This window comes from Salmo trutta, chromosome 20 (assembly GCF_901001165.1).
Source record: "Salmo trutta chromosome 20, fSalTru1.1, whole genome shotgun sequence".
Lineage (NCBI taxonomy): Eukaryota > Metazoa > Chordata > Actinopteri > Salmoniformes > Salmonidae > Salmo > Salmo trutta.
In genome coordinates, this window is record NC_042976.1 from 15,429,985 (window position 1) to 15,455,633 (window position 25,649).

Consider the following 25,649-nt stretch of genomic DNA (forward strand, 5'->3'; position numbering starts at 1 on the left):
CTACTGTTTTTGCAGAGCAACATATAATAGCCCCTGCCTGCATGTACATCCCTGAGGGGTCTCTGAAAATCAACGTCTGGCAGGATTTTATGGCTTTAAACATGTTGACTTAGAAAATCAGATGCACCGCAGCACACAACTTGTTAACGCCAACTCCCAACAAGCGATCTCCTTTCTGACACATTCTGCCGCCCTCAGCATGTGTGCGCTACACTCTATTTAAGCATATTACAGGGGCCTACTCCACAGATGGGTCATATATGATGGACTCTGTCGCCTTTCAGATGCCACAGAGGAGAAGAGATCAGCAGCATTTTTTAAATGGTGGTAAGAGAAATCCCAGAAGCAAGCATATTTCACCTTAGTAACAGCTAAGCCTCATCTCTACACCTGCTGTCTATCCTTAAACCCCACACTCTTGTCAAAAGCAGTGGACTATATAGAGAATAGGGAGCCATTCGGGATGCAGACACTGATTTACTACTACTACTATTGTACCTCACTGCTCCACATGGGCCATAGACCAAATCATGCTACAGATTAACACACGCTTTTAAGGAGTTACATTTCAAGGGGTTTTATTGACTTAGAGGTTGTGAATCCTAAACTCCTATTGACACCAATGCAAGTCTAAGTGAAAACTCAATTGAAGAGGAAGTTAGTATTTGCCCGAATGAATAAAGTTAAGAAACACAATGAACTATATGACACTGTTATGACCTTTTACTATGTAGCACCCAATAGCCACTTCATCTTTTTGTTTTAAAAGAGACTGTCATGAGATGTCTCTAGATGACTAACTAACCACACACTTATGACAGATGCCCTTTGCTTTCATATGCTGTATATGTTATTTGCTTTTGTATGTTTCCAAGGAGTCAAAGAAAATGTTTTTGGCAGCTGATAGTGTGGTCTGGGTGTTAGCGAACTGTTTTAATCAGGTGATGTAGAGGAACTGGTTTGGTGATTAGCAGGCATGACTGGTAGGCAGCACTTCTGAGTGTTACTTTAACTGTCAGTAAACAATACTTGACTGTTGTTTTAGAGCTCGATGAAAGAGATTTCACAATTTCACAAAATAACACATAAGTGGCCCATAGCAACATTTCCACAAGGCAGCCAGTCAGTCACCATTATTTTGATTGTTTACCTGTTGTTCAGACACTTTCTCATGGTTTAATAATTTAAGGTAGTCTTTGGACTGGATGTATATCTTAACTATTGTTATGTCAACATAGGCCCACCAACATTAAACTAGGCCAGTTATTTCAACAGATGTTGTGTATACATTGAGGGAAATGTTTGTTTCCCATTCTTATGGTTGACTGGATAAAAAACGTAAATCAATTATGACCTATGATATCTAGTCATCAATACCTTCTCTTTTTTCCCCAGGATGTATACGTCAATAATTCACAAGTCGCTGCAGCATGCAATGACACAACCCTGGGGAAATATAATTTGGCAATGGAGACATACAATTGTAAAGACGTACTGCCACCTCGAACAAAACAACTCACCTTTCTTGTCCATCAGCCACATAAATAGCAGCCAAGGGGTGAACCCTACTGGCCCCCACAGAACCAGCACGGCGATGTCAGATTTGGCGAAATCGTACGCGTGGATGGCAGAGTTCTGAATTGGGCCCCAAGTGTTCCATACCATCCCTTGCATGAACGCCAGCAATGAAAATAGAGTCAGAACCAGCCATCTTCTCCCGTAGACTCGGCTGTAAACTGGCTGAATGCTCGTCTCGGGGTTAGGAGGAAAAATAAGTGGTTCCCTTTCGCCCTCGGTGCTCGATGCAGCACCCATCGCCTGTGATACAACGTAATCCGCGCGCGATGTCCAATATTCGATTACACAATGGCAACAAATGTATATAACTTCAATATCAGTTGCCCATAGAAACAATAACAACCCATGTCGCTGCAACAATTCAAGCTGCACTGCGCATGCCTGAACGGAAGTGGTCACAATTTTGAAACTTAAACCCGTTGTCATCCATGTTGGTTCCTTCCTCAATAGATGTGAACGGGATTTTCAGCCGTTATTGAGTCGGAATGCCCCCCTAGTTTCACAATACCGTATCATTGGAATAAAGTCGCTCACGTGAGTTTTGTTTACTTCCGCTCTGATTTGTAAGTGCATGTGTAAAGAAAGGTGAGCCCCAAATGATTGCTGTGCTTGCCAAACTCCATAATTAGGTTTATTTTTCGTGAAGTGTGGTAAGAGTTTAGATATGCGTCCTTATTCTTTTACTATCAATTGTCTTCTATGCTGTTGTCACAATAGAGTTGTAATGTGTGTGTTTGTTTGAGTCTCTCTGGTTAAGTGATAATGCCCGAGAAGCCAGTGTTTGGAGGATATATTGGCACTGGTGTTGTTGACCCGAGACGAAGTCGAGAACCGGTGTTGTGCCGAAAATCTCCCCCCTTTCGCGTGAACGCGCACACTCAATTCTTCATTGCTGCGACTTGCTTGCTGGTTGAGATTTCTGCTCTTCACTCCGTTGTCAGTTTAGCCTACATTTCACTGATCTTAGTAGCAGAAGGCATTTTTTATTTGTTTCCTTCAAGGCAGCTGTCAATGATCCCGTTAAAATGTTTTAATGAAACGCAGCCTATGTCGGTTTGATGGCAGGGGAGGCACTAGTAATGTCTGCAGTTTTCAGTTGGCTATTTGTTTCAAGTGTATTGGTCTATAAATACATCTCTTTGCCAAAATTCGTCATCTCTCCCATGTCTTATTCGACAAGTAGTTGTGAAATGCTTATTGCTTGCCTACATTTTACTCCCTCCTCTATGTTTAATGTAACACACATACGTTAATTATTCATTTCGGTTGCCTATCCTGGCGTGAAGTTTGTTCTATAGAAAGTATTTGACTGACGTGTGCCACAGAAAGTATTTGATTCTAGTGACAAAATTAAGGAAATTAGAAGGGGGTGGAAAGGATTTCAGCAAGGCCATTTTCTTGCCTTCTATCTTGGGACTGCAAGGCCTGGCACACTTCAGAATCATTTTGGTAGCTCATGTTGACCAGTAGTGTGTGCCACAGAAAGTATTTGACTCTAGCCACAAAAGGAAATTAGAAGGGGGGGGTTGGCAGGCAAGAAAATGGCCTTGCCGAATTCCCCCCCCCCAATTTCCTTAATTTTGTCACAAGAGTCAAATACGTTCTGTGGCACAGAGTCAAATACTTTCTACAGAACAAACTTCATGCCAGGATAGGCAACCAAAATTAATAATTAATGTATGTGTGTTATATTAACCAGAGGGAGTAAAATGTAGGAAAACAAACACTTCAGAACAACTACTAGTCGAATAAGACATGGGAGAGATGACGAATTTTGGTAAAGAGATTTATTTATAGACTAATACACTTGAAACAAATAGCCAACTGAAAACTGCAGACATTACTAGTGCCTCCCCCGCGATTAAACCGCCATAAAACATTTTATGAAATGCAGCCTAACATGCTGACCAGACCAGACACGTCGTGTGCGCGAGCATCGCAAAATAAATTTAGAAATCCATGTTTTTCAATTATTGCACACACACTGCTTGCGCGCGCCAACGAGCGTCTGCGTTGCCAAGGGCTAAAATAGAAGTCATTCCTATTTCTGACGCAGATCGCGCTGCAGGTCCTGCCTCTCCCATCTCCTCATTGGTTTATAGAAGTAGGTACCCACGTGCCATCTCCTCATTGGTTATATCCACGTGGATGATTGAAAGACGAAATGTTTTGTCGGTTGTCGTGGTAATACTATGAAAGTGTAGATGCCAATCACCATATAAGTTCAAAGATGAAAAAGCCTAGAAGGAGGAGAGATGGATAGAAACGATTCGGTTGGCCGTTTTATGTGTGGATTAATTGTCGGCGTAGAGGACCTTGTGCATTTCAGGTAAAATATGTTTATATCCCATGACAAATTCGCTAGCAACAGCAAGCTAGCTAAATAGGACAAATTAGCTAGCAAGTGCTAGCTAAATTGCCATACATGTTTAATGAATTTTTGACCTGTCCCCAAATGAATGTCATTGGGTCAGAGTTTGTTTTGATATTTTAACCTGCGTGTCGTGATTGCGTTTGGTGTGGGGGGACAAAATAAATGTATGCACGATGGCGCACTCGCGCAGCCGGTTTGGGTTCCCTGTAACAGGATCATTGACAGCTGCCTTGAAGGAAACAAATAACAATTGCTTTCTGCTACTAAGATCAGTGAAATGGAGGCTAAACTGACAGAGTGACGAGCATAAATCTCAACTAGCAAGCAAGTCGCAGCAATAAAGAATTGAGTGTGTGCGTGTTCTGGCGCGGGGGGGGATTTTTGGCACAACACCGGCAAACGGCGACAATATATCCTCGAAACACTGGCTTCGAGGGCATTATCACTTTTTATACAATGGGTTATCAACATATTCAAATAATGATTAACATATTTTCATTAAAAACATTATTCTGATTCATTTATTTATGGTCGTTCATTGTATCGGTTCGGTTGCCAGAGACGCGACCCAGTCAGTCTTTTTGTTCTGTGTCTATGGACATTCGTTCGTTCTAAATGTTCAATTGCCATACTGGCTTGCAATGTTTCTTATCCTTATTGCTTGCTAGATGGCTAACTTACTGTCATGTCAAACAGTGCAGCCAGAATATCATAAGTAGTTTAATTTGCATTTGTTTAAGCTGTTTTCTAGTGACATTTATTTGGATACAGTCATAAGAATGAGCTAATGATGAGCGATTTCACCTGGAATAAAAAATATGCTCTCATCAGGACACTGTTGTTCAGAGGAGCTAGCCAACAACACAGCTAACACAATCAATTCAAACGGAAGCTGGAAAGACTGCAAACTAACTTAATTTTGTTTAGTTTTGCCTGTTTTCTATTGACAATTCTTTGTATACGTCCATAAAAATGATGCTGATTCACAATTTCGACTGACTTAGAAATGTCTCTTCCCAACTCCAGGCTACACATTCATTACAATGGGACCGCTGGAGATCGAATTTCAATATGAAACAGTGTTGCAAATGTCAGAGACAGACCACAAGTTTTATACAAATCTCCGCTATTCATAACCAATTGCTAGTGTAAAAGAAATTGGAGCTAATGTCTAGATGCTTTTTACAGTGGAGACCAAGTTTATAAATTATCTGGCTGGGCTGATGAGACAGTGGATTGCCAGGGAGATGGAACAGAGTAAATATGCATTTCAACATTATAGCTTTTGCTGGTGGAAACTTGTGGAATAGACACCTTGCTGGAATGCAGTTTTAACCAGTCAGCGTCCAGGATTAGACCTGCCCATTGTATAATTAAGTGATAATGCCCGAGATGCCGTGTTTTGAGGATATTGGCACGGGTGTTGTTAGGCCCGAGACGAAGTCGAGTAGTAAAGTAGCTGCATTTGCGTTTAAGCTGTTTTCTAGTGACGTTTATTTGTCCAAATTGCAGAATGGCGCCAGATGAGATGGCTGCCGTTTTACGGGCTCCTAACCAATTTTGCTATTTTGTGTTTTTTCGCATTGTTTGTCATTTATTTTGTACAAAATGTTTCTGCCACCGTCTCTTATGACCGAAAAGAGCTTCTGGATATCAGGACAGAGATTACTCACCTCGAAATGGACAAAGATTTTTTATTTTAAGGAATCAGACGCAAAGGATTTACTGCTGACACCAGACCAGGCCCAAATCGTTGTCATTCTCATGAAGAAGAGACGCTGATACAGGGGATGCCTTGTGAGAATTTGTCGGTGAATGGGTAACCCGCCTCTACCATCCGTCCTATTGGCCAACGTGCAATCATTGGAGAATAAACTGGATGAGCTCTGTTCAAGACTATCCTACCAACGGGACATTAAAAACTGTAATATGTTATGTTTCACCAAGTCGTGGCTGTCTTGCATCGGCAACACAGAATAGCTGCCAGCTGCCTCCGGTAAGACAAGGGGTGGCGGTCTGTGTCTATTTGTCAAAACAGCTGGTGCGCAAATCTACAGTGGTCCCTGTAGTGTACGATCAAACCAGTGTGATTAGAACGCGTATTTAGAACGTCCAGTTTCGAATGACGCAACAATCAGCATTTGAGCTGGCCACATTGTTTTTTTTCAGAAACATTTAGCAAAACAGTCCTTACAAAGTTATGTCCAGAATGTGAGCAGTTTATTTTTGGATGCAATGTTCAGACATTCACAGAAGTAGCTTCAGCTTAACACAATCATCCATCCAAACCGGAAAAATGTAGGCTACATTTGTCCCAGCGCTTATTGAGGAAAGATTGACATAACACAAGCGGTCATATTTTTATAACTCTCGGCTGACAGAAATGACAATATGAATTAGCTAATAGCAATTACTATTTATAATTAATCACATCACGGGTGAGCTCACCATTGATCAAAATAATTGAGTAAAACACTTTCTAGAAATCGAAAGTAATCCGACAATGGGTAGTTTGTGCGCACCGCCATGCTTCTTTTTTATGCATCAACCAAAGATAATAAGAGGACACGATGAGTTTGGTCTGTTTTTAGAATGCATGTTGAAGGGGGAGTGTTGTCTACGATCATCCACTTCCAGAAGTTTACCCAAAAGATGAGTGAACCATTCCTCACCTCATTATAACATCTTTGGTCTGGCAGATTACGTGACACCCAGAATGCATTGTATAATGTCAACAAACATGGCGCCACACATAGCTGGCAAATAGCATAGCTCATAACACGTAGAACCTTCAAAAAAGTATTTTGCACACATCATAGGTGTCCATTACAATATATGCATTATTTGTCACAGTAATTGAAAACGTGAATAAAATTAAATATATTATGCTCCATGCATACATACAGTTGAAGTTGGAAGTTTACATACACTTAGGTTGGAGTCATTAACTTGTTTTTCAACCACTCCACAAATGTCTTGTTAACAAACTATAGTTTTGGCAAGTCGGTTAGGGCATCTACTTTGTGCATGACACAAGTAATTTTTCCAACAGTTGTTTACAGACAGATTATTTCACTTATAACTCATTGTATCCCAATTCCAGTGGGTCAGAAGTTTACATACACTAAGTTGACTGCATTTAAACAGCTTGGAAAATTCCAGAAAATGTCATGGCTTTAGAAGCTTCTAATAGGCTAATTGACATCATTTGAGTCAATTGGAGGTGTACCTGTGTATATAATTCAAGGCCTACCTTCAAACTCAGTGCCTCTGTGCTTGACATCATGGGAAAATCAAAGGAAATCAGCCAAGACTTCAGAAAAAATATTGTAGACCTCCACAACTCTGGTTCATCCTTGGGAGCAATTTCCAAATGCCTGAAGGTACCACGCCCATCTGTACAAACAATAGTACGCAATTATAAACACCATGGGACCACGCAGCCGTCAAACCGCTCAGGTCTCCTAGAGATGAACGTACTTTGGTGCGAAAAATGTGAATCCATCCCAGAACAACAGCAAAGGACCCTGTGAAGATGTTGGTGGAAACTGGTACAAAAGTGCGCTTCGAGGCACGCAACCCTGAAGCATGCATGAGAGCACCAGCTGTTCCAGACAACTGTGTGATCACTCTCTCCGTAGCTGATGTGAGTAAGACATTGCGTGCTTCGTCCCCTCCTGTACTCCCTGTTCACACATGACTGCGTGGCCAAGCACAACTCCGACACCATTAAGTCTGATCACAGACAACAATGAGACAGCCTATAGGGAGGTGGTCAGAGACCTGGCAGTGTGGGGCCAGTACAACAACCTCTCCCTCAACGTGATCAATACAAAGGAGATGATCGTGGACTACAGAAAAAGGTGGGCTGAGCACACCCTCATTCTCATCGACGGGGCTGTAGTGGATCAGGTTGAGAGCTTCAACCAGGATCTCAGCGATCACTGCCTCATTGCCTGCGTCTGTAATGGATCTGCGGTCAAATGACGACCTAAAACACTTCAGCGAGCAGGCCTTTCTAATTAACCTGGCCCGGGTATCCTGGAAGGATATTGACCTCATCCCGTTGGTAGAGGATGCCTGGTCATTCTTTAAGTAATTTCCTCACCATCTTAAATAAGCATGCCCCTTTAAAAAAATGTGGAACTAAGAATAGATATAGCCCTTGGTTCACTCCAGACCTGACTGCCCTCGACCAGCACAAAGACATCCTGTGGAGGACTGCACTAGCATCGAATAGTCCCCACGATATGCAACTTGTCAGGGATGTCAGGAACCAATACACGCAGTCAGTCAGGAAAGCAAAGGATAGCTTTTTCAAACAGAAATTTGCATCCTGTATCTCTAACTCCAAAAAGTTTTGGGACACTAAAGTCCATGGAGAATAAGAGCACCTCCTCCCAGCTGCCCACTGCACTGAGGCTAGGAAACACTGTCACCAACGATAAATCCACGATAATCGAGAATTTTAATAAGCATTTCTCTACGGCTGGCCATGCTTTCCTCCTGGCTACCCCAACCCCGGCCAACAGCTCCGCACACCCCGCAGCTACTTGCCCAAGCCTCCTCAACTTCTCCTTCACCCAAATCCAGATAGCAGATGTTCTGAAAGAGCTGCAAAACCTGGACCTGCACAAATCAGCTGGTCTAGACAATCTGGACCCTCTCTTTCTAAAATTATCTGCCGTCATTGTTGCAACTCGTATTACCAGTCTGTTCAACTTCTCTTTCGTATCGTCCGAGATCCCTAAAGATTGGAAAGCTGCCGCCGTCACCCCCCTTTTCAAAGGGGGTGACACTCTAGACCCAAACTGTTACACATCTACATCCACCCTGCCCTGCCTTTCTAAAGTCATTATTAAAGTAATAAACAGATCACTGACCATTTCGAATCCCACCGTACCTTCTTTTCCGAGCTGGTCACAGCTGCACCTCAGTCACACTCAAGGTATTAAACGATATCATAACCGCCATCGATAAAAGACAGTACTGTGCAGCCGTCTTCATCGACCTTGTCTAGGCTTTCGACTCTGTCAATCACCGTATTCTTATCGGCAGACTCGACAGCCTTGGTTTCTCAAATGACTTCCTCGCCTGGTTCACCAACTACTTCTCAGATAGAGTTCAGTGTGTCAAATCGGAGGGCCTGTTGTCCGGACCTCTGGCAGTCTCTATGGGGGAACCACAGGGTTCAATTCTCGGGCCGACTCTTTTCTCTGTATATATCAATGATGTCGCTCTAGCTGTGGGTGATTCCCTGATCCACCTCTACGCAGACGACACCATTCTGTATACATCTGGCCCTTTTTTGGACACTGTTAACAAACCTCCAAATGAGCTTCAATGCCATACAACACTCCTTCCGTGGCCTCCAACTACTCTTAAACGCTAGTAAAACTAAATGCATGCTTTTCAACCGATCGCTGCCCGCACCCGCCCGCCCATCTAGCATCACTACTCTGGACGGTTCTGACTTAGAATATGTGGACAACTACAAATACCTAGGTGTCTGGCTAGACTGTAAACTCTCCTTCCAGACTCATATTAAACATCTCCAATCCAAAATTAAATCTAGAATAAGGCTTCCTATTTCGCAACAAAGCCTCCTTCACTCATGCCGCCAAACATACCCTCATAAAACTGACTAAACTACCGATCCTCGACTTCGGCGATGTCATTTACAAAATAGCCTCCAACACTCTACTCAGCAAATTGGATGCAGTCTCAGTGCCATCCGTTTTGTCACCAAAGCCCCATATACTACCCACCACTGTGACCTGTATGCTCTCGTTGGCTGGCCCTCACTACATATTTGTCGCCAGACGCACTGGCTCCAGGTCATCTATAAGTCTTTGCTAGGTAAAGCTCCGCCTTATCTCAGCTCACTTGTCACGATAACACCCACCCGTAGCACGCTCCAGCAGGTATATCTCACTGGTCATCCCCAAAGCCAACACCTACTTTGGCCGCCTTTCCTTCCAGTTCTCTGCTGCCAATGACTGGAACGAATTGCAAAAATTGCTGAAGTTGGAGACTTATATCTCCCTCACTAGCTTTAAACATCAGCTATCTGAGCAGCTAACCAATCGCTGCAGCTGTACACAGACCATCTGTAAATTTCCCATCCAATCTAACCTACCTTATCACCATATTGTTTTTATTTACTTTTTTGCTCTTTTGCACACCAGTATTTCTACTTGCACATCATCTGCCCATCTATCACTCGTTAATTTGCTAAATTGTAATTACTTAGCTACTATGGCCTATTTATTGCCTTACCTCCTCATGCCATTTGCACCCACTGTATATAGACTTTTTTGCCCTATTGTGTTATTGACTGTACATTTGTTTATTCCATGTGTAACTGTTGTTTGTGTCGCACTGCTTTACTTTAACTTGGCCAGGTCGCAGTTGTAAATGAGAATTTGTTCTCAACTGGCCTACCTGGTTAAATAAAGGTGAAATAAAAAATGTAATTAAAAAAATGAACTGCATTGTTGGTTAATGGCTTGTAAGCACGGTAAGGTCTATACCTGTTATATTCGGCACTTGTGACAAATACAATTTTGATTTGATACATCCATAACAATGAGCTAATGATGCACGATTTCACCTGGCATAGAAAATGTACTCTCTTGTCAGGAAACTTTTGTTCAGAGGAGCTAGCCAACAACATAGCTAACACAATCACTTCAAACTGAAGCTGGAAAGACAGAAAACTAGTTGTACTTAATTTTGCTTTACATGTTTTCTATTTGTAGTTCTTTGTACATATCAATACAAATGATGCTGATTCATGATTACGACTGGCTGAGAAAAGCTGTCTGCCTGTCTATCATCTCGACTTCCGACACGTTCATTACTATGGGACATATGGAGATCGAATTGAAATATCAGAACAATGTTGCAAATGTCGGTGAGGTTTATACCAATCTCCGCTGTTGAAAACAAAATGTTAGTCTAAAAGAAATGTGAGATAATGTCTAGATGCTTTTTATAGTGGAGATCAAGTTTATAAATTGCCTGGCTGTGCTGATGAGACAGTGGATTGTGCAGTCGGATGGAACAGAGTAAATAGGCATTTTTAATGCCATAGATTTAGCATGTGGTAATTTATGGAATAGACACTGGCTGGAATGCGGTTTTAACCGATCAGCATTCAGCATCCGTTGTATAATTACCTATAAGATCATTTGATCTGATGATGCAGATGACAGGCAATCAGAATGTTCCTCATGTTGCCTTTCATTAAAATATTGGCTATGTGGCAACAAGTGTGTCAGACACAAATCGCATAGAATTTGGGCAACTAGCTAATAATAATTGTATTAAATAACCTCTCTCCTGACCCTGTTTACCTGTTATCCTCAGGCTCAGCTATGACCCCCAAGCCCTTCAACCCAGAAGAGATCCAGAGGATCCTGGGATCTCTCCAGAAGCCTGCCGTCTTCCTCAACATTACCTGTGATTGGCCAGTGCTCCTCTGGACTGTAGACCACCTGTCACGATGCCTTGGAGGGAAGGCTGTCCGGTTCAGAATGGGAAGGAGACAGCATGAAAAGAAGAGTAAGAGAACGGCCCAGTGCAGAAACAACTCCAACCCCTACCCCCTAGGCACGTCATGCAGCCTTTTTAAAGTGTAGACGTTCCAAAGGACTGCATCAATGGCTTGTAGGCTGAAATATCACATTTACATAAGTATTCTAACCCTTTACTCAGTACTTTGTTGAATCACCTTTGGCAGTGACTACAGCCTCGAGTCTTCTTTGGTATGACACTACAAGCTTGGCTCACCTGTATTTGGGGAGTTTCTCCCATCCTTCTCTGCAGATCCTCTCTAGCTCTGTCAGGTAGAAAGGGGAGCATCGCTGCACAGCTGTTTTCAGGTCTATCCAGCGATGTTCGATCGGTTTCAAGTCTGGGTTCTGGCTGGGCCAATCAAGGACATTCAGAGACTTGTCCCAAAGCCCCTCTTGCATTGTTTTGGCTGTGTGCTTAGGGTCGTTGTACTGTTGGAAGGTGAACCTTCGCCCCAGTCTGAGGTCCTGAGCAGTCTGGAGCAGGTTTACATCAAGGATCTCTCTGTACTTTGCTCTGTTCATCTTTCCCTCGATCCTGACTAGTCTCCCAGTCCCTGCCACTGAAAAACATCCCCACAGCATGATGCTGCCACCACCATGTTTCCCCCTAGGCATGGTGCTAGGTTTCCTCCAGATGTGACACTTGACATTCAGGCCAAAGAGTTCAATCTTGGTTTCATCACACCAGAGAATCTTGTTTCTCATGGTCTGAGAGTCCTTTAGGTGGCTTTTGGCAAACTCCCAAGTGGGCTGTCGTGTGCCTTTTACTGATTGTGTGTCCCACTGTAGCTCAGCTGGTAGAGCATGGCGCTTGCAACGCCAGGGTTGTGGGTTCAATTCCCACGGGGGGCCAGTATGTAAAAATGTAATAAAAAAAAAATTTATGCGCTCTACTGTAAGTCACTCTGTATAAGAGCGTCTGCTAAATGACTAAAATGTAAATGTAAAATGTCTGGCCACTCTACCATAAAGTCCTGATTGGTGGAGTGCTGCAGAGGTGGTTGTCCTTCTGGAAGGTTCTCCCATCTCTACAGAGGAACTCTGGAGCTCTGTTAGTGACCATCAGGTTCTTGGTCACCTCCCTGACTAAGGCCCTTCTCACCCGATTGCTCAGTTTGGCCTGGCGACCAACTCTAGGAAGAGTATTGGTGGTTCCAAACTTCTTCCATTTAAGATCGATGGAGGCTACTGTGTTCTTGGGGACCTTCAATGCTACAGACATTTTTTGTTACCCTTCCCCAGATCTGTGTGTCGACACAATCCTGTCTCGGAGCTCTACGGACAATTCCTTCAACCTCATGACTTGGTTTTTGCTCTGACATGCACTGTCAACTGTGGGACCTTATATAGACAGATATGTGCCTTCCCAAATCATGTCCAATCAATTGAATTTACCACAGGTGGACTCCAATCAAGTTGTTGAAACATCTGAAGGTTTATCAACGGAAACAGGATGCACCTGAGCTCAATTTCAAGTCTCATAGCAAAGGGTCTAAATACTTATGTAAATAAGTTATTTTTTATACATTTGCAACAAATTCTAAAAACCTGTTCATTTTTTTTAATCTATTTTAGAATAAGGCTGTAACGTAACCAATGTGGAAAAAGTGAAGAGGTCTGAGTACTTTCTGTATGTACTGTGGGGTCTGAAATTATTGACACCCTTGATAAAGATCAGCAATAATGACTGTTATAAAATAAATAATTAAAATACTGGGCTTTATCGTATGCTCCCAAAAAGTTGGGAATTACGTAATTTATACTAACACAATTGCTCTGATTTTTTTTTTTCCGCCTTTATTTAACCAGGTAGGCTAGTTGAGAACAAGTTCTCATTTACAACTGCGACCTGGCCAAGATAAAGCAAAGCAGTGCGACACAAACAACAACACAGAGTTACATATGGAATAAACATATATACAGTGTGTGCAAATGAAGTAAGATTAGGGAGGTAAGGCAATAACTAGGCCATAGTGGCGAAATAATAATTACAATTTAGCAATTAAACACTGGAATGGTAGATGTGCAGAAGATGAATGTGCAAGTAGAGATACTGGGGTGCAAAGGAACAAAAAATAGATAACAGTATGGGGATGAGGTAGTAAAGCAGTGCGACACAAACAACAGTTACACATGGAATAAACAAATGTACAGTCAATAACACAATAGGGCAAAAAAGTCTATATACAGTGGGTGCAAATGGCATGAGGAGGTAAGGCAATAAATAGGCCATAGTAGCTAAGTAATTACAATTTAGCAAATTAACGAGTGATAGATGGGCAGATGATGTGCAAGTAGAAATACTGGTGTGCAAAAGAGCAAAAAAGTAAATAAAAACAATATGGTGATAAGGTAGGTTAGATTGGATGGGAAATTTACAGATGGTCTGTGTACAGGTGCAATGATCGGTAAGCTGCTCTGACAGCTGATGCTTAAAGTTAGTGAGGGAGATATGACTCCAGCTTCAGTGATTTTTGCAGTTAGTTCCAGTCATTGGCAGCAGAGAACTGGAAGAAAAGGGCCAAAGGAGGGGTTGGCTTTGGGGATGACCAGTGAGATATACCTGCTGGAGTGCGTGCTACGGGTGGGTGCTGCTATGGTGACCAGTGAACTGAGATAAGGCGGGGCTTTACCTAGCAAAGACTTATAGATGATCTGGAACCAGTGGGTTTGGCGACGAATATGAAGTGAGGGCCAGCCAACGAGAGCATACAGGTCGCAGTGGTGGTTAGTATATGGGGCTTTGGTGACAAAACTAATGGCACTGTGATAGACTACATCCAATTTGCTGAGTAGAGTGTTGGAGGCTATTTTGTAAATGACATCGCCGAAGTCAAGGATCGGTAGGATAGTCAGTTTTACGAGGGTATGTTTGGCAGCATGAGTGGAAGATGCTTTGTTACAAAATAGGAAGCCGATTCTAGATTTCATTTTGGATTGGAGATGCTTAATGTGAGTCTGGAAGGTGAGTTTACAGTCTAACCAGACACCTAGGTATCTGTAGTTGTCCACATATTCTAAGTCAGAACCGTCCAGAGTAGTGATGCTAGATGGGCGGGCAGGTGCGGGCAGCGATCAGTTGAAGAGCATGCATTTAGTTTTACTTGCATTTAAGAGCATTTGGAGGCCAGTTGTATGGTATTGAAGCTTGTCTGGAGGTTTGTTAACACAGTGTCCAACAAGTAATACTGTTTTTCTCAAAGGTAGGGGTCAAAATGATTGCCACCCCTAAGAAGTCTTATAAATAAAGTAGTCAAAATGTTAGTATTTGGTCCCATATTCCTAGCATGCAGTGATTTATATCAAGCGTGTGACTCTACAAACTTGCTGGATGCATTTGCAGTTAGTTTTGATTGTGTTTCAGAGTACTTTGCATCACCTCAGCTGCTGAGACTAACAACTTTAGGCATTGTACACTAAAACTTTTTAGGCATTGTCATGAAGATATTCTACTCCACCAGTCATCATAATTGAAGTGCAGTCAGCCATTGAGCACTGTACTATGCATCCCGCATGGCTATGTTGTTGTTAATATTTCTCCTTGATAAGTTGCCTCTTTGGCACCAAAGACCTTGTTGTTTACTGTTGTATATAACAATTTATGTTCATAAAGGTAAAATAAAATATGGTAGACAACTGCAAATGAATGTATGCCTATGTTTAGTTTAGTTCTGCTTTGGTGGTGATATATCGTGCCTTCCCAATGTTTTCAAGTCATTGTTAATGGCCTATTAGTCATTGTTCAGCTGCAGAACAGTTGACCTCAAGCTTCCTCCAGTCGTCTCTGGCAAGTTTTGCAGTTGTATAGGGTCTTAAATAAAGCTCCATAAAAGTTGCTTTGTACATTTGGTAGCTTAAATATTGCCCTTGGTCTGCCAGCCTTCAGTAGCCTATGTTAAAGAGATCATTCATTTCAAGGGCAACAATAGAGACTGTGTCCTCCAATAATATGGAGCTAGGTAATTTGACTGCTAAATCAATTTTTACAGCTACATAATTTGTGACAACAGCAGACAAGGTATAATTTAACATGGTTGATTATACATTTTAATACCGCTACGTGGTACTGAAACATTGTTCAACCAGACTAAATCAAATTGAGACGCCAGTAGAGAATAGGCCTAGATGATTGAAATCAGGATGTAAATAAAATGTCAAGTCTTTATAATAGTCTTTTGATTAAAAATGTTGTTTAGACAAGGAATTTATTGCTAAATAGCTTTATTGAAGCGCATTACATGTTATCATGATTGTCTCTCTCTCTCCTCTGTCTGTCTTTCATTGTCTCTTCTCTATCACTCTCTTTGGCTTTCTCTCTCTCCAACTGTCCCTCTATCTATTTTTTTATGTCAAAGCACCTCTTTTTGAGACTCAATGCTCATATGTGGAGGCCAAACTGGAGGAGTTTCAGTCCTGGACAGAGGGTCAGACTGGTGCAGAAGATGTGGGGTGTTTCTCTAACTACCCCCTCTCTCTGTACTGGGCCTATGCAGACTACAAATACATTGCACTGCTGCTCCAAGAAAAGCCCTCCATGTTTGAGGTAACACACTCTCTGTTTGACACACACACACTTGTCATGACTGGCCTGTTTGGGTCAGGTTACAGTGGATCACAGTCCTACAGAGACATCTCTCACCCCCGCAGTGGGGGAGAGAGATTGATAGGGGAGGGTTTACGGCACCTCATGCCCATTGTAAATCATAAGGCAGCAGATGAATCCTTTGTCCTCTCAGTGTGGAGGATTGGAATGTATGGTGGGTCTATGGAGAATCTTCCTCAGAACAGTAACATGCAATAAATGGACTTTGGGACAATATATTTCATCAGCCAAATTGGTGGTAACAACGATAGATAGATTATGAAAATGAGGGTCATTTTTGTTATGTTATTAAAAGTTAAGACAACGTTATAATGAGAACATTGTATCTGGAAGAGTTTTCATAATATGTACATGATGTTTACATACTGTGCGTTTGTGTAGAACATATCCAGATCAAAGAGCATGTTTTTGTAAAGATGGACTGTGAATTTTAGTTGTCTATCGAGATCAAAGTACATTGTGATACCTTGCCTCGTAACTAGATACGCCCCAGAGAACTTGCCATAAAGACGGAAACGCCTCTTTTTGCCCCGGGGGTATAAAACATGTGAGTTAAGCATTTACATATCAGACAAAGTTGACCGGACGCTGCAGCCGAGGTCCATGACTAGTCGTGACCCCAAAACGCAACACGAGGTTGAAGAAAAAAAGGAACCTTTAACAATCAATGTTACGGTTGAGTAGCTGTACAGTTGAAGTCATAAGTTTACATTCACTTAGGTTGGAGTCATTAACTCGTTTTTCAACCACTCCACAAATTTCTTGTTAACAAACTATAGTTTTGGCAAGTTGGTTAGGACATCTACTTTGTGCATGACACAAGTAATTTTTTCAACAATTGTTTACAGACAGATTATTTCACTTATAATTCACTGTGCCACAATTCCAGTGGGTCAGAAGTTTACATGCACTAAGTTGACTGTGCCTTTAACCAGCTTGGAAAATTCCAGAAAATGATGGCATGGCTTTAGAAGCTTCTGATAGGCTAATTGGCATCATTTGAGTCAATTGGAGGTGTACCTGTGGATATATTTCAAGGCCTACCTTCAAACTCAGTGCCTCTTTGCTTGACATCATGGGAAAATCAAAAGAAATCAGCCAAGACCTCAGGGGGAAAAAATGTAGACCTCCACAAGTCTGGTTCATCCTTGGGAGCAATTTCCAAATGCCTGACGGTACCATGTTCATCTGTACAAACAAGAGTATGCAAGTATAAACACCGTCATACCGCTCAGGAAGGAGATGCATTCTGTCTCCTAGAGATGAACATACTTTGGTGCGAAAAGTGCAAATCAATCCCAGAACAACAGCAAAGGACGTTCTGAAGATGCTGGAGGAAACAGGTACAAAAGTATCTATATCCACAGTAAAACGAGTCCTATATCAACATAACCTGAAAGACCGCTCAGCAAGGAAGAAGCCACTGCTCCAAAACCACAATAAAAAAAAAAGCCAGACTATGGTTTGCAACTGCACATGGGGACAAAGATCGTACTTTTTGGAGAAATATCCTCTGGTCTGATGAAACAAAAATATAGCTGTTTGGCCATAATGACCATTGTTATGTTTGAAGGAAGATGGGGGAGGCTTGCAAGCCGAAGAACACCATCCCAACCGTGAAGCACGGGGGTGGCAGCATCATGTTGTGGGGGGGCTTCCCTGCAGGAGGGACTGGTGCACTTTACAAAATAGATGGCATCATGGGGGAAGTAAAATTGTGTGGATATATTGAAGCAACATCTCAAGACATCAGTCAGGAAGTTCAAGCTTGGTCGCAAATGGGTCTTCCAAATGGATAATGACCCCAAGCATACTTCCAAAGTTGTGGAAAAATGGCTTAAGGACAACAAAGTGAAGGTATTGGAGTGGCCATCGCAATGCCCTGACCTCAATCCTATAGAACATTTGTGGGCAGAACTGAAAAAGTGTGTGCTAGCAAGGTGGCCTACAAACCTGGCTCAGTTACACCAGCTCTGTCAGGAGGAATGGGACAAAATTCACCCAATTTATTGTGGAAAGCTTATGGAAGGCTACCCGAAAAGTTTGACACAAGTTAAACAATTTAAAGGCAATGCTACCAAAATTAATTGAGTGTAGGTAAACTTCTGACCCACTGGGAATGTGATGAAAGAAAGAAATAATAGCTGAAATAAATCATTCCCTCTACTATTATTCTGACATTTCACATTCTTAAAATACATTGGTGATCCTAACTGACCTAAGACAGCGATTTTTTTGCTAGGATTAAATGTCAGGAATTGTGAAAATCCTGAGTTTAATTGTATTTGGCTAAGGTGTATGTAAACTTCTGACTTCAACTGTATCTGTATCTAAGAAGGTGAATTCAAGCAGGACCACCCGGTTATTCTCTCCAAGGAATCGTGTGTCTACACTGCTTTCATTCCCACGCTGGAACCATCTACATGGCTGATTAGCCGTCCTCAGAAGACCCCTCTTACAGAACGAGGGCAAGCAAACTGACAACTAAGAAAAAGGACATTGTCCACCAGATGTCACAATCAGAGACTTACACCCGTAAACGAAGTAGACGACCACACAGAGAACGGGATGTTGGCCGAACATATCTCACTAAGCTTAACTCAGCCCACAAAGCCCTGGGCCCAACAGAGATACCCGACGAAGACATTCAACAAGTATTTACATTCATTATAATTCTTACCCACAAGAGCGGCAGTTCAGGGCAAGGTGTTAGGGCTAAACTAAGCATAGTTTACAAATATATCCAAGTGAGTAAATAAATAATCAGCTCAATTGGTGTGGTACGGGAGGATTTAGTGAGACCCGGGTTTGTGCAGATTTACGAATTATGCGACATTCAGGATGAGACTGTTGAGGAAATTAATTAATTAGCGACTGTTATAAAATCGATATTCTGATATTATTTGAGTTAATTTGGGAAACGGAAACTCATTAAACAAACTTTTCCCATGGTGTCCCAGGTTACTGAGTTAATGATTACCTGATTTAAAAAAAAATTTAATCACTTAATTATAAACACAGTTCATTATTTGATGAAAAGCAGTCGTCACATTAATGATACAACGGTACGATATATTTGGTGCCCCCTGTGAGGAATCGAAGATAAAACTAGGCCTCACTTTTGAATTCATTCCATGGCAGTTGTGTAGCAAGATACGTATACACCGATAATAGCTATAGGCAGGACTATTGTTGAGAGAGACGTGTGTGTGTGTGTGTGTGTGTGTGTCTGCGTGGTTTTTCCTTTTCACCCAGATACTGGTAGGGAGAGAACCACTCCTGTGTTGTATATCTGACAAAAGTCAGTTTGTAGGGGATTTAACGAATACTACGAGCCAGGGCATATGAACCGGCCGATGTTTAGTTATTCAAAAGGAATAGACGCGTTGGGCTATTTCTGGAATAGACGTAGTGTTATTTCTGTCTATCGCAGTCAGGAGCGAGTAGACGCCGTCATAAGTATTTTCTAGAGCAGAGGACATATGAGCCGACCGCTATGGAAATTTGAGAAGATATATTCGTTTGACCGAAACTAAGTCATTATCTCTCTACCTCTCGTGTTTTGGTAACGTGAAGAACTCAAGGCGGTATTCTTTTATGTTTTCCACATAGTCCAAAAACATTGCTAGCACACACACTACGCTGAAAAGGTTGAACATGAGACGTCACTTAGTAAACATGTTCCCTTGTTGGAGGGAACTAAGCATTGCACCAGATGCTAAGCTAACAAAGGGGAGCAGCCATTTTTGTTTTCCCCTTTGTTCAAAGTGAAATCCCGCGCTGGGCGGGAATCCCGTGTGATTTCATCTTGTGCTATCAGTGACCTCTGGTGGTGAAGAATCGCCAGTAATTGTTTTTAAATAATTCAGGTTACACTGTATGGTATCCAACCAATCTCAATTGATTGGATATAATTTGTCTCGTTCAATTTCATAAATAAGTTCAATTGCCATACTACCTTTTCAGGTAATTTATTGGGATAATACACAAACTGATTTGTTCTACTTTAACTTAGATAAAGCAACACTTTCAGGTTAATTTAAAGTTTAATTCCCTAATAACCTAGACGGGTATGAATCATAAGTAACATAGATTAATCGATTGCATTTGCTTTTACCAGCTCATTTGTGTCTACGGCCACATTACTGACCCGTTATTGGTGGTGAAGTTCCAACTCTGCTGGAACCCTGTCGATTTCAGCTTGTGCTATCAGGGACCTCTGGTGGTGAAGAATCACCAGTAATTGTTTTTAAATAATTCAGGTTACACTGTATGATATAATTTTAAACTTTAAACATTAACTTAGATAAAGCAAAGCTTTCAGGTTAATTAAAGTTTAATTCCCAAATAGCCTATACAGGTTTGATTAATCATTAACATTGATTAATCAATTAAATTTGCTTTTGCAAGCTCATTAGTGCCAACTCCCACATTACTGATCTGGTGTTGTTGGAAGTCCCGGCTTTGCTAAAATCCAGTGTGAGTTCAGGGTAAGTGGTTATAAAATCGTAAGTCATTTAAAAATATATATTTATTTATAATTTCCTGTGACAGCAACCATATGCTCACGTTTGTTACAACAGGGCACACTGCATGGTATCCAACCAATCTCAACTGATTGGATAGCATTGTGTCGTTCAATTTAATAAATAAGTTAAATTGTCATACTAACTTTTTTAGGTTGTTTATTGGGATAATACACAAACTGATTTGTTCCAACCAATGAGACATTGTTAAAATGTTCCACATTAACTTAGATACAGCAACACAAGTGCTCAGACTGCGAAAAGCGCTGCTGTCGACAGTCTGGGTGGTCAAACACTTCACCAGTTACCAAGACGGCGGACAGAAGTTGATCATAGAAACATGTCACCAGCCTGTGACCTTTCTGAAAAACCAACAGATCCGTCAGGGTGCTGTACACAACAGCAGAATAGTGGCTTGGCTTAGGACACTGCAGAGCCATGATGTAGTAGTCAACTACGCAAAAGTGAAAAACCTGCCGTTGGGCGGGGCTTTGACATTGTGTCAATGCTGTGGTGACGTTGAAACCGACTGTGCACCACCCCCGCGTGACGTAGCTCTGCCATTGCCTTCGAACTATCACTACTTCGGAGAGAACGTGTGTCTTGGCATGCCGATGGCATTTGTTGATGGCTGTTCTTACCGTCATCTAGACCACTTGCACAACGCCAAGTGGCACAACGCCATTCCGTGCAAACCGCTGCAATTTCAGCAAGGCAACAAGACCAGCCAGTTTGCGGAGGAGGAACCCACTTTTCGGCATCTGTAATGACCAAACTGTCGCGGCTCCTGGGAGTCGAAGCTAAATTCCACATCGTGTACCACCCTAGGAGCTCTGGCAGGGTAGAAAGGAGCAACCAGAAAATCGTAAGAATCCTGGGGAAATATGTGGCAGCCAACCACTAAGATTGGGACCTCAAACTCCCACTTGTACTGATGGCGATTAGAGCCACACGCAACAGGTCTACGGGAATAACATCATTTGAGATGATGACAGGCCGGCAAATGACACTCCCACTGCATCTCCTGTACCAACCGGGAGATGTTGCCGCAGCCACTGCTTACACGGCTCATCAATACGTAACTAACTGCAGAGTACACACTCAGAGGGTGTACGTTGGCCTAGATGCAGAGAACATGTACCGCCAACACATTCCACCTGTGGAGCATTTGAGTTGGGTAGGGGCTGACTGGCCCACCCAGACAGTTAAGCACGCCCAGCTAAACACTGCCCATATGTTGGCCCAACTCCAAAAGTTCAGTCACCCAGTCTGAAATAACAGAGCCCAGGCAAGGAAAAACAATTTGTTGGGGCGCTACTCTTGATAGGTGTAGCCGTATGGTCGCTATTAGCCCTAGGTACCTCTGCCATCAACGCAGTCAGTCTAGCCAGAGTCAAGAGAAATGTCTAGCCACAGTCAAGAGATGCCACTGATCCAGCAACAGATGAAAGCACAAGCAGTGAGGTTGCAACATGTGGGAAAGTCTCTTGAGGACACAATTCTGGTGGTAAACACACACGTTACTCTCCTGAACAAAACCCTCCTGCCTGTAGAAAAGATAGAGGACATGAACTATGTCCATGTCCAATTGGTTCGATTGTTATTGGAGGATTAGTTAGCTCCTCTATTGACCATTTGGCCATGAATAGAATCCCTTCATATCTAGTGCCCCTCTCAATGGTGCACAACCTTTTTTTTAAAAACATTTTTATTTCACGTTTATTTAACCAGGTAGGCTAGTTGAGAACAAGTTCTCATTTGCAACTGCAACCTGGCCAAGATAAAGCGTAGCAATTTGACACATACAACAACACAGAGTTACACATGGAATAAACAAAACATACAGTCAATAATACAGTAGAACAAAAATCTAAAAGTCTATATACAGTGAGTGCAAATGAGGTAAGTTAAGGCAATAAATAGGCCATGGTGGTGAAGTAATTACAATATGGCAATTAAACACTGGAATGGTAGATGTGCTGAAGATGAATGTGCAAGTAGAGATACTGGGGTGCAAAGGAGCAAGATAAATAAATAAATACAGTATGGGGATGAGGTAGGTCAATAGATGGGCTGTTTACAGATGGGCTATGTACAGGTGCAGTGATTTGTGAGCTACTCTGACAGCTGGTGCTTAAAGCTAGTGAGGGAGATATGAGTCTCCAGCTACAGAGATTTTTGCGGTTCGTTCCAGTCGTTGGCAGCAGAGAACTGAAAGGAAAGACGACCAAAGGAGGAATTGGCTTTGGGGGTGACCAGTGAGATATACCTGCTGGAGTGCATGCTACGAGTGGGTGCTGCTATGGTGACCAGTGAGCTGAGATAAGGCGGGGCTTTACCTAGCAGAAACTTGTAGATAACCCGTAGCCAGTGGGTTTGGCGACGAGTATGAAGCGAGGGCCAACCAACAAGAGCGTACAGGTCGCAATGGTGGGTAGTGGATGGGGCTTTGGTGACAAAACGGATGGCACTGTGATAGACTGCATCCAGTTTGTTGAGTAGAGTGTTGGAGGCTATTTTATAGATGACATCACCGAAGTCAAGGATCGGTAGGATGGTCAGTTTTACGAGGGTATGTTTGGCAGCATGAGTGAAGGATGCTTTGTTGCGATATAGGAAGCTGATTCTAGATTTAATTTTGGATTGGACATGCTTAATGTGAGTCTGGAAGGAGAGTTTACAGTCTAACCAGACACCCAGGTATTTGTAGTTGTCCACAAATTCTAAGTCAAAGCCGTCCAGAGTAGTGATGCTGGACGGGCGAGCAGGTGCGGGCAGTGATCGATTGAATAGCATGCATTTAGTTTTACTTGCGTTTAAGAGAAACCAAGGCTGTCGAGTCTGCCAATAAGAATGTGGTGATTGACAGAGTCGAAAGCCTTGGCCAGGTCGATGAATACGGCTGCACTGTAATGTCAAATCAAATCAAATGTATTTATATAGCCCTTCGTACATCAGCTCATATCTCAAAGTGCTGTACAGAAACCCAGCCTAAAACCCCAAACAGCAAGCAATGCATGTGAAAGAAGCACGGTGGCTAGGAAAAACTCCCTAGGAAAAACTCCCTAGAAAGGCCAAAAACCTAGGAAGAAACCTAGAGAGGAATCAGGCTATGAGGGGTGGCCAGTCCTCTTCTGGCTTTGCCGGGTGGATATTATAACAGAACATGGTCAAGATGTTAAAATGTTCATAATTGACCAGCATGGTCAAATAATAATAATAATCATAGTAGTTGTCGAGGGTGCAACAAGCACGTCCGGTGAACAGGTCAGTGTTCCATAGCCGCAGGCAGAACAGTTGAAACTGGAGCAGCAGCACGGCCAGGTGGACTGGGGACAGCAAGGAGTCATCATGCCAGGTAGTCCTGAGGCATGGTCCTAGGGCTCAGGTCCTCCGAGAGAAAGAAAGAGAGAAAGAGAGAATTAGAGAGAGCATATTTAAATTCACACAGGACACCGGATAAGACAAGAGAAATACTCCAGATGTAACAGACTGACCCTAGCCCCCCGACACATAAACTACTGCAGCATAAATACTGGAGGCTGAGACAGGAGGGATCAGAAGACACTGTGGCCCCATCCGATGATACCCCCGGACAGGGCCAAACAGGCAGGATATAACCCCACCCACTTTGCCAAAGCACAGCCCCCACACCACTAGAGGGATGTCTCCAACCACCATCTTACCGTCCTAAGACAAGGCCGAGTATAGCCCACAACGATCTCCGCCATGGCACAACCCAAGGGGGGGCGCCAACCCAGACAGGAAGACCACGTCAGTGACTCAACCCACTCAAGTGACGCACCCCTCCCATGGACGGCATGGAACAACACCAGTAAGCCAGTGACTCCCAGAATCCCAGTGGAAAGAGGGGAACCGACAAGGCAGAGACAACAAGGGCGGTTCGTTGCTCCTGCCTTTCCATTCACCTTCACACTCCTGGGCCAGACTATACTTAATCATAGGACCTACTGAAGAGATAAGTCTTCAGTAAAGACTTAAAGGTTGAGACTGAGTCTGCGTCTCTCACATGGGTAGGCAGACCATTCCATAAAATGGAGCTCTATAGGAGAAAGCCCTACCTCCAGCCGTTTGCTTAGAAATTCTAGGGACAATTAGGAGGCCTGCGTCTTGTGACCGTAGCGTACGTGTAGGTATGTACGGCAGGACCAAATCGGAAAGATAGGTAGGAGCAAGCCCATGTAATGCTTTGTAGGTTAGCAGTAAAACCTTGAAATCAGCCCTTGCCTTAACAGGAAGCCAGTGTAGGGAGGCTAGCACTGGAGTAATATGATCAAATGTTTTGGTTCTAGTCAGGATTCTAGCAGCCGTATTTAGCACTAACTGAAGTTTGTTTAGTGCTTTATCCGGGTAGCCGGAAAGTAGAGCATTGCAGTAGTCCAGCCTAGAAGTAACAAAAGCATGGATTAATTTTTCTGCATCATTTTTGGACAGAAAGTTTCTGATTTTTGTTACGTAGATGGAAAAAAGCTGTCCTTGAAACAGTCTTGATATGTTCTTCAAAAGAGAGATCAGGGTCCAGAGTAACGCCGAGGTCCTTCACAGTTTTATTTGAGACGACTGTACAACCATCCAGATTAATTGTCAGATTCAACAGAAGATATCTTTGTTTCTTGGGACCTAGAACAAGCATCTCTGTTTTGTCCGAGTTTAAAAGTAGAAAGTTTGCAGCCATCCACTTCTTTATGTCTGAAACACAGGATTCTAGCGAGGGCAATTTTGGGGCTTCACCATGTTTCATTGAAATGTACAGCTGTGTGTCGTCCGCATAGCAGTGAAATTTAACATTATGTTTTCGAATGACATCCCCAAGAGGTAAAATATATAGTGAAAATAATAGTGGTCCTAAAACGGAACCTTGAGGAACACCGAAATTTACAATTGATATGTCAGAGGACAAACCATTCAGAGACAAACTGATATCTTTCCGACAGATAAGATCTAAACCAGGCCAGAACTTGTCCATG

The 25,649-nt window shown here is 42.6% G+C and overlaps 2 protein-coding genes across 5 annotated transcripts in view; one reads left to right on the forward strand and one right to left on the reverse strand.

The window, feature by feature from the left end:
• slc49a4 (solute carrier family 49 member 4) overlaps positions 1-1,943 on the reverse strand; it is a 76,070-nt gene extending 74,127 nt beyond the window's left edge. The window contains exon 1 of the mRNA XM_029702390.1: positions 1,521-1,943. Within this exon, the coding sequence (XP_029558250.1) occupies positions 1,521-1,815 (295 nt within the window). The 5' untranslated portion in view covers positions 1,816-1,943. The remainder of the gene's footprint in view (positions 1-1,520) is intronic.
• Positions 1,944-2,002: 59 nt separating this feature from the next.
• Positions 2,003-25,649, forward strand: part of hspbap1 (hspb associated protein 1) — a 42,830-nt gene continuing 19,183 nt past the window's right edge. For 2 of the 4 annotated variants that reach the window (XM_029702391.1, XM_029702394.1), the window contains exons 1-3: positions 2,003-2,112; positions 11,324-11,518; positions 15,888-16,075. In XM_029702391.1, the coding sequence (XP_029558251.1) occupies positions 11,332-11,518; positions 15,888-16,075 (375 nt within the window). In that variant the 5' untranslated portion in view covers positions 2,003-2,112; positions 11,324-11,331. Of the gene's footprint in view, positions 2,229-11,323; positions 11,519-15,887; positions 16,076-25,649 lie in introns of all 4 variants that reach the window. The other 2 variants (XM_029702392.1, XM_029702393.1) reach the window with 2 other exon arrangements.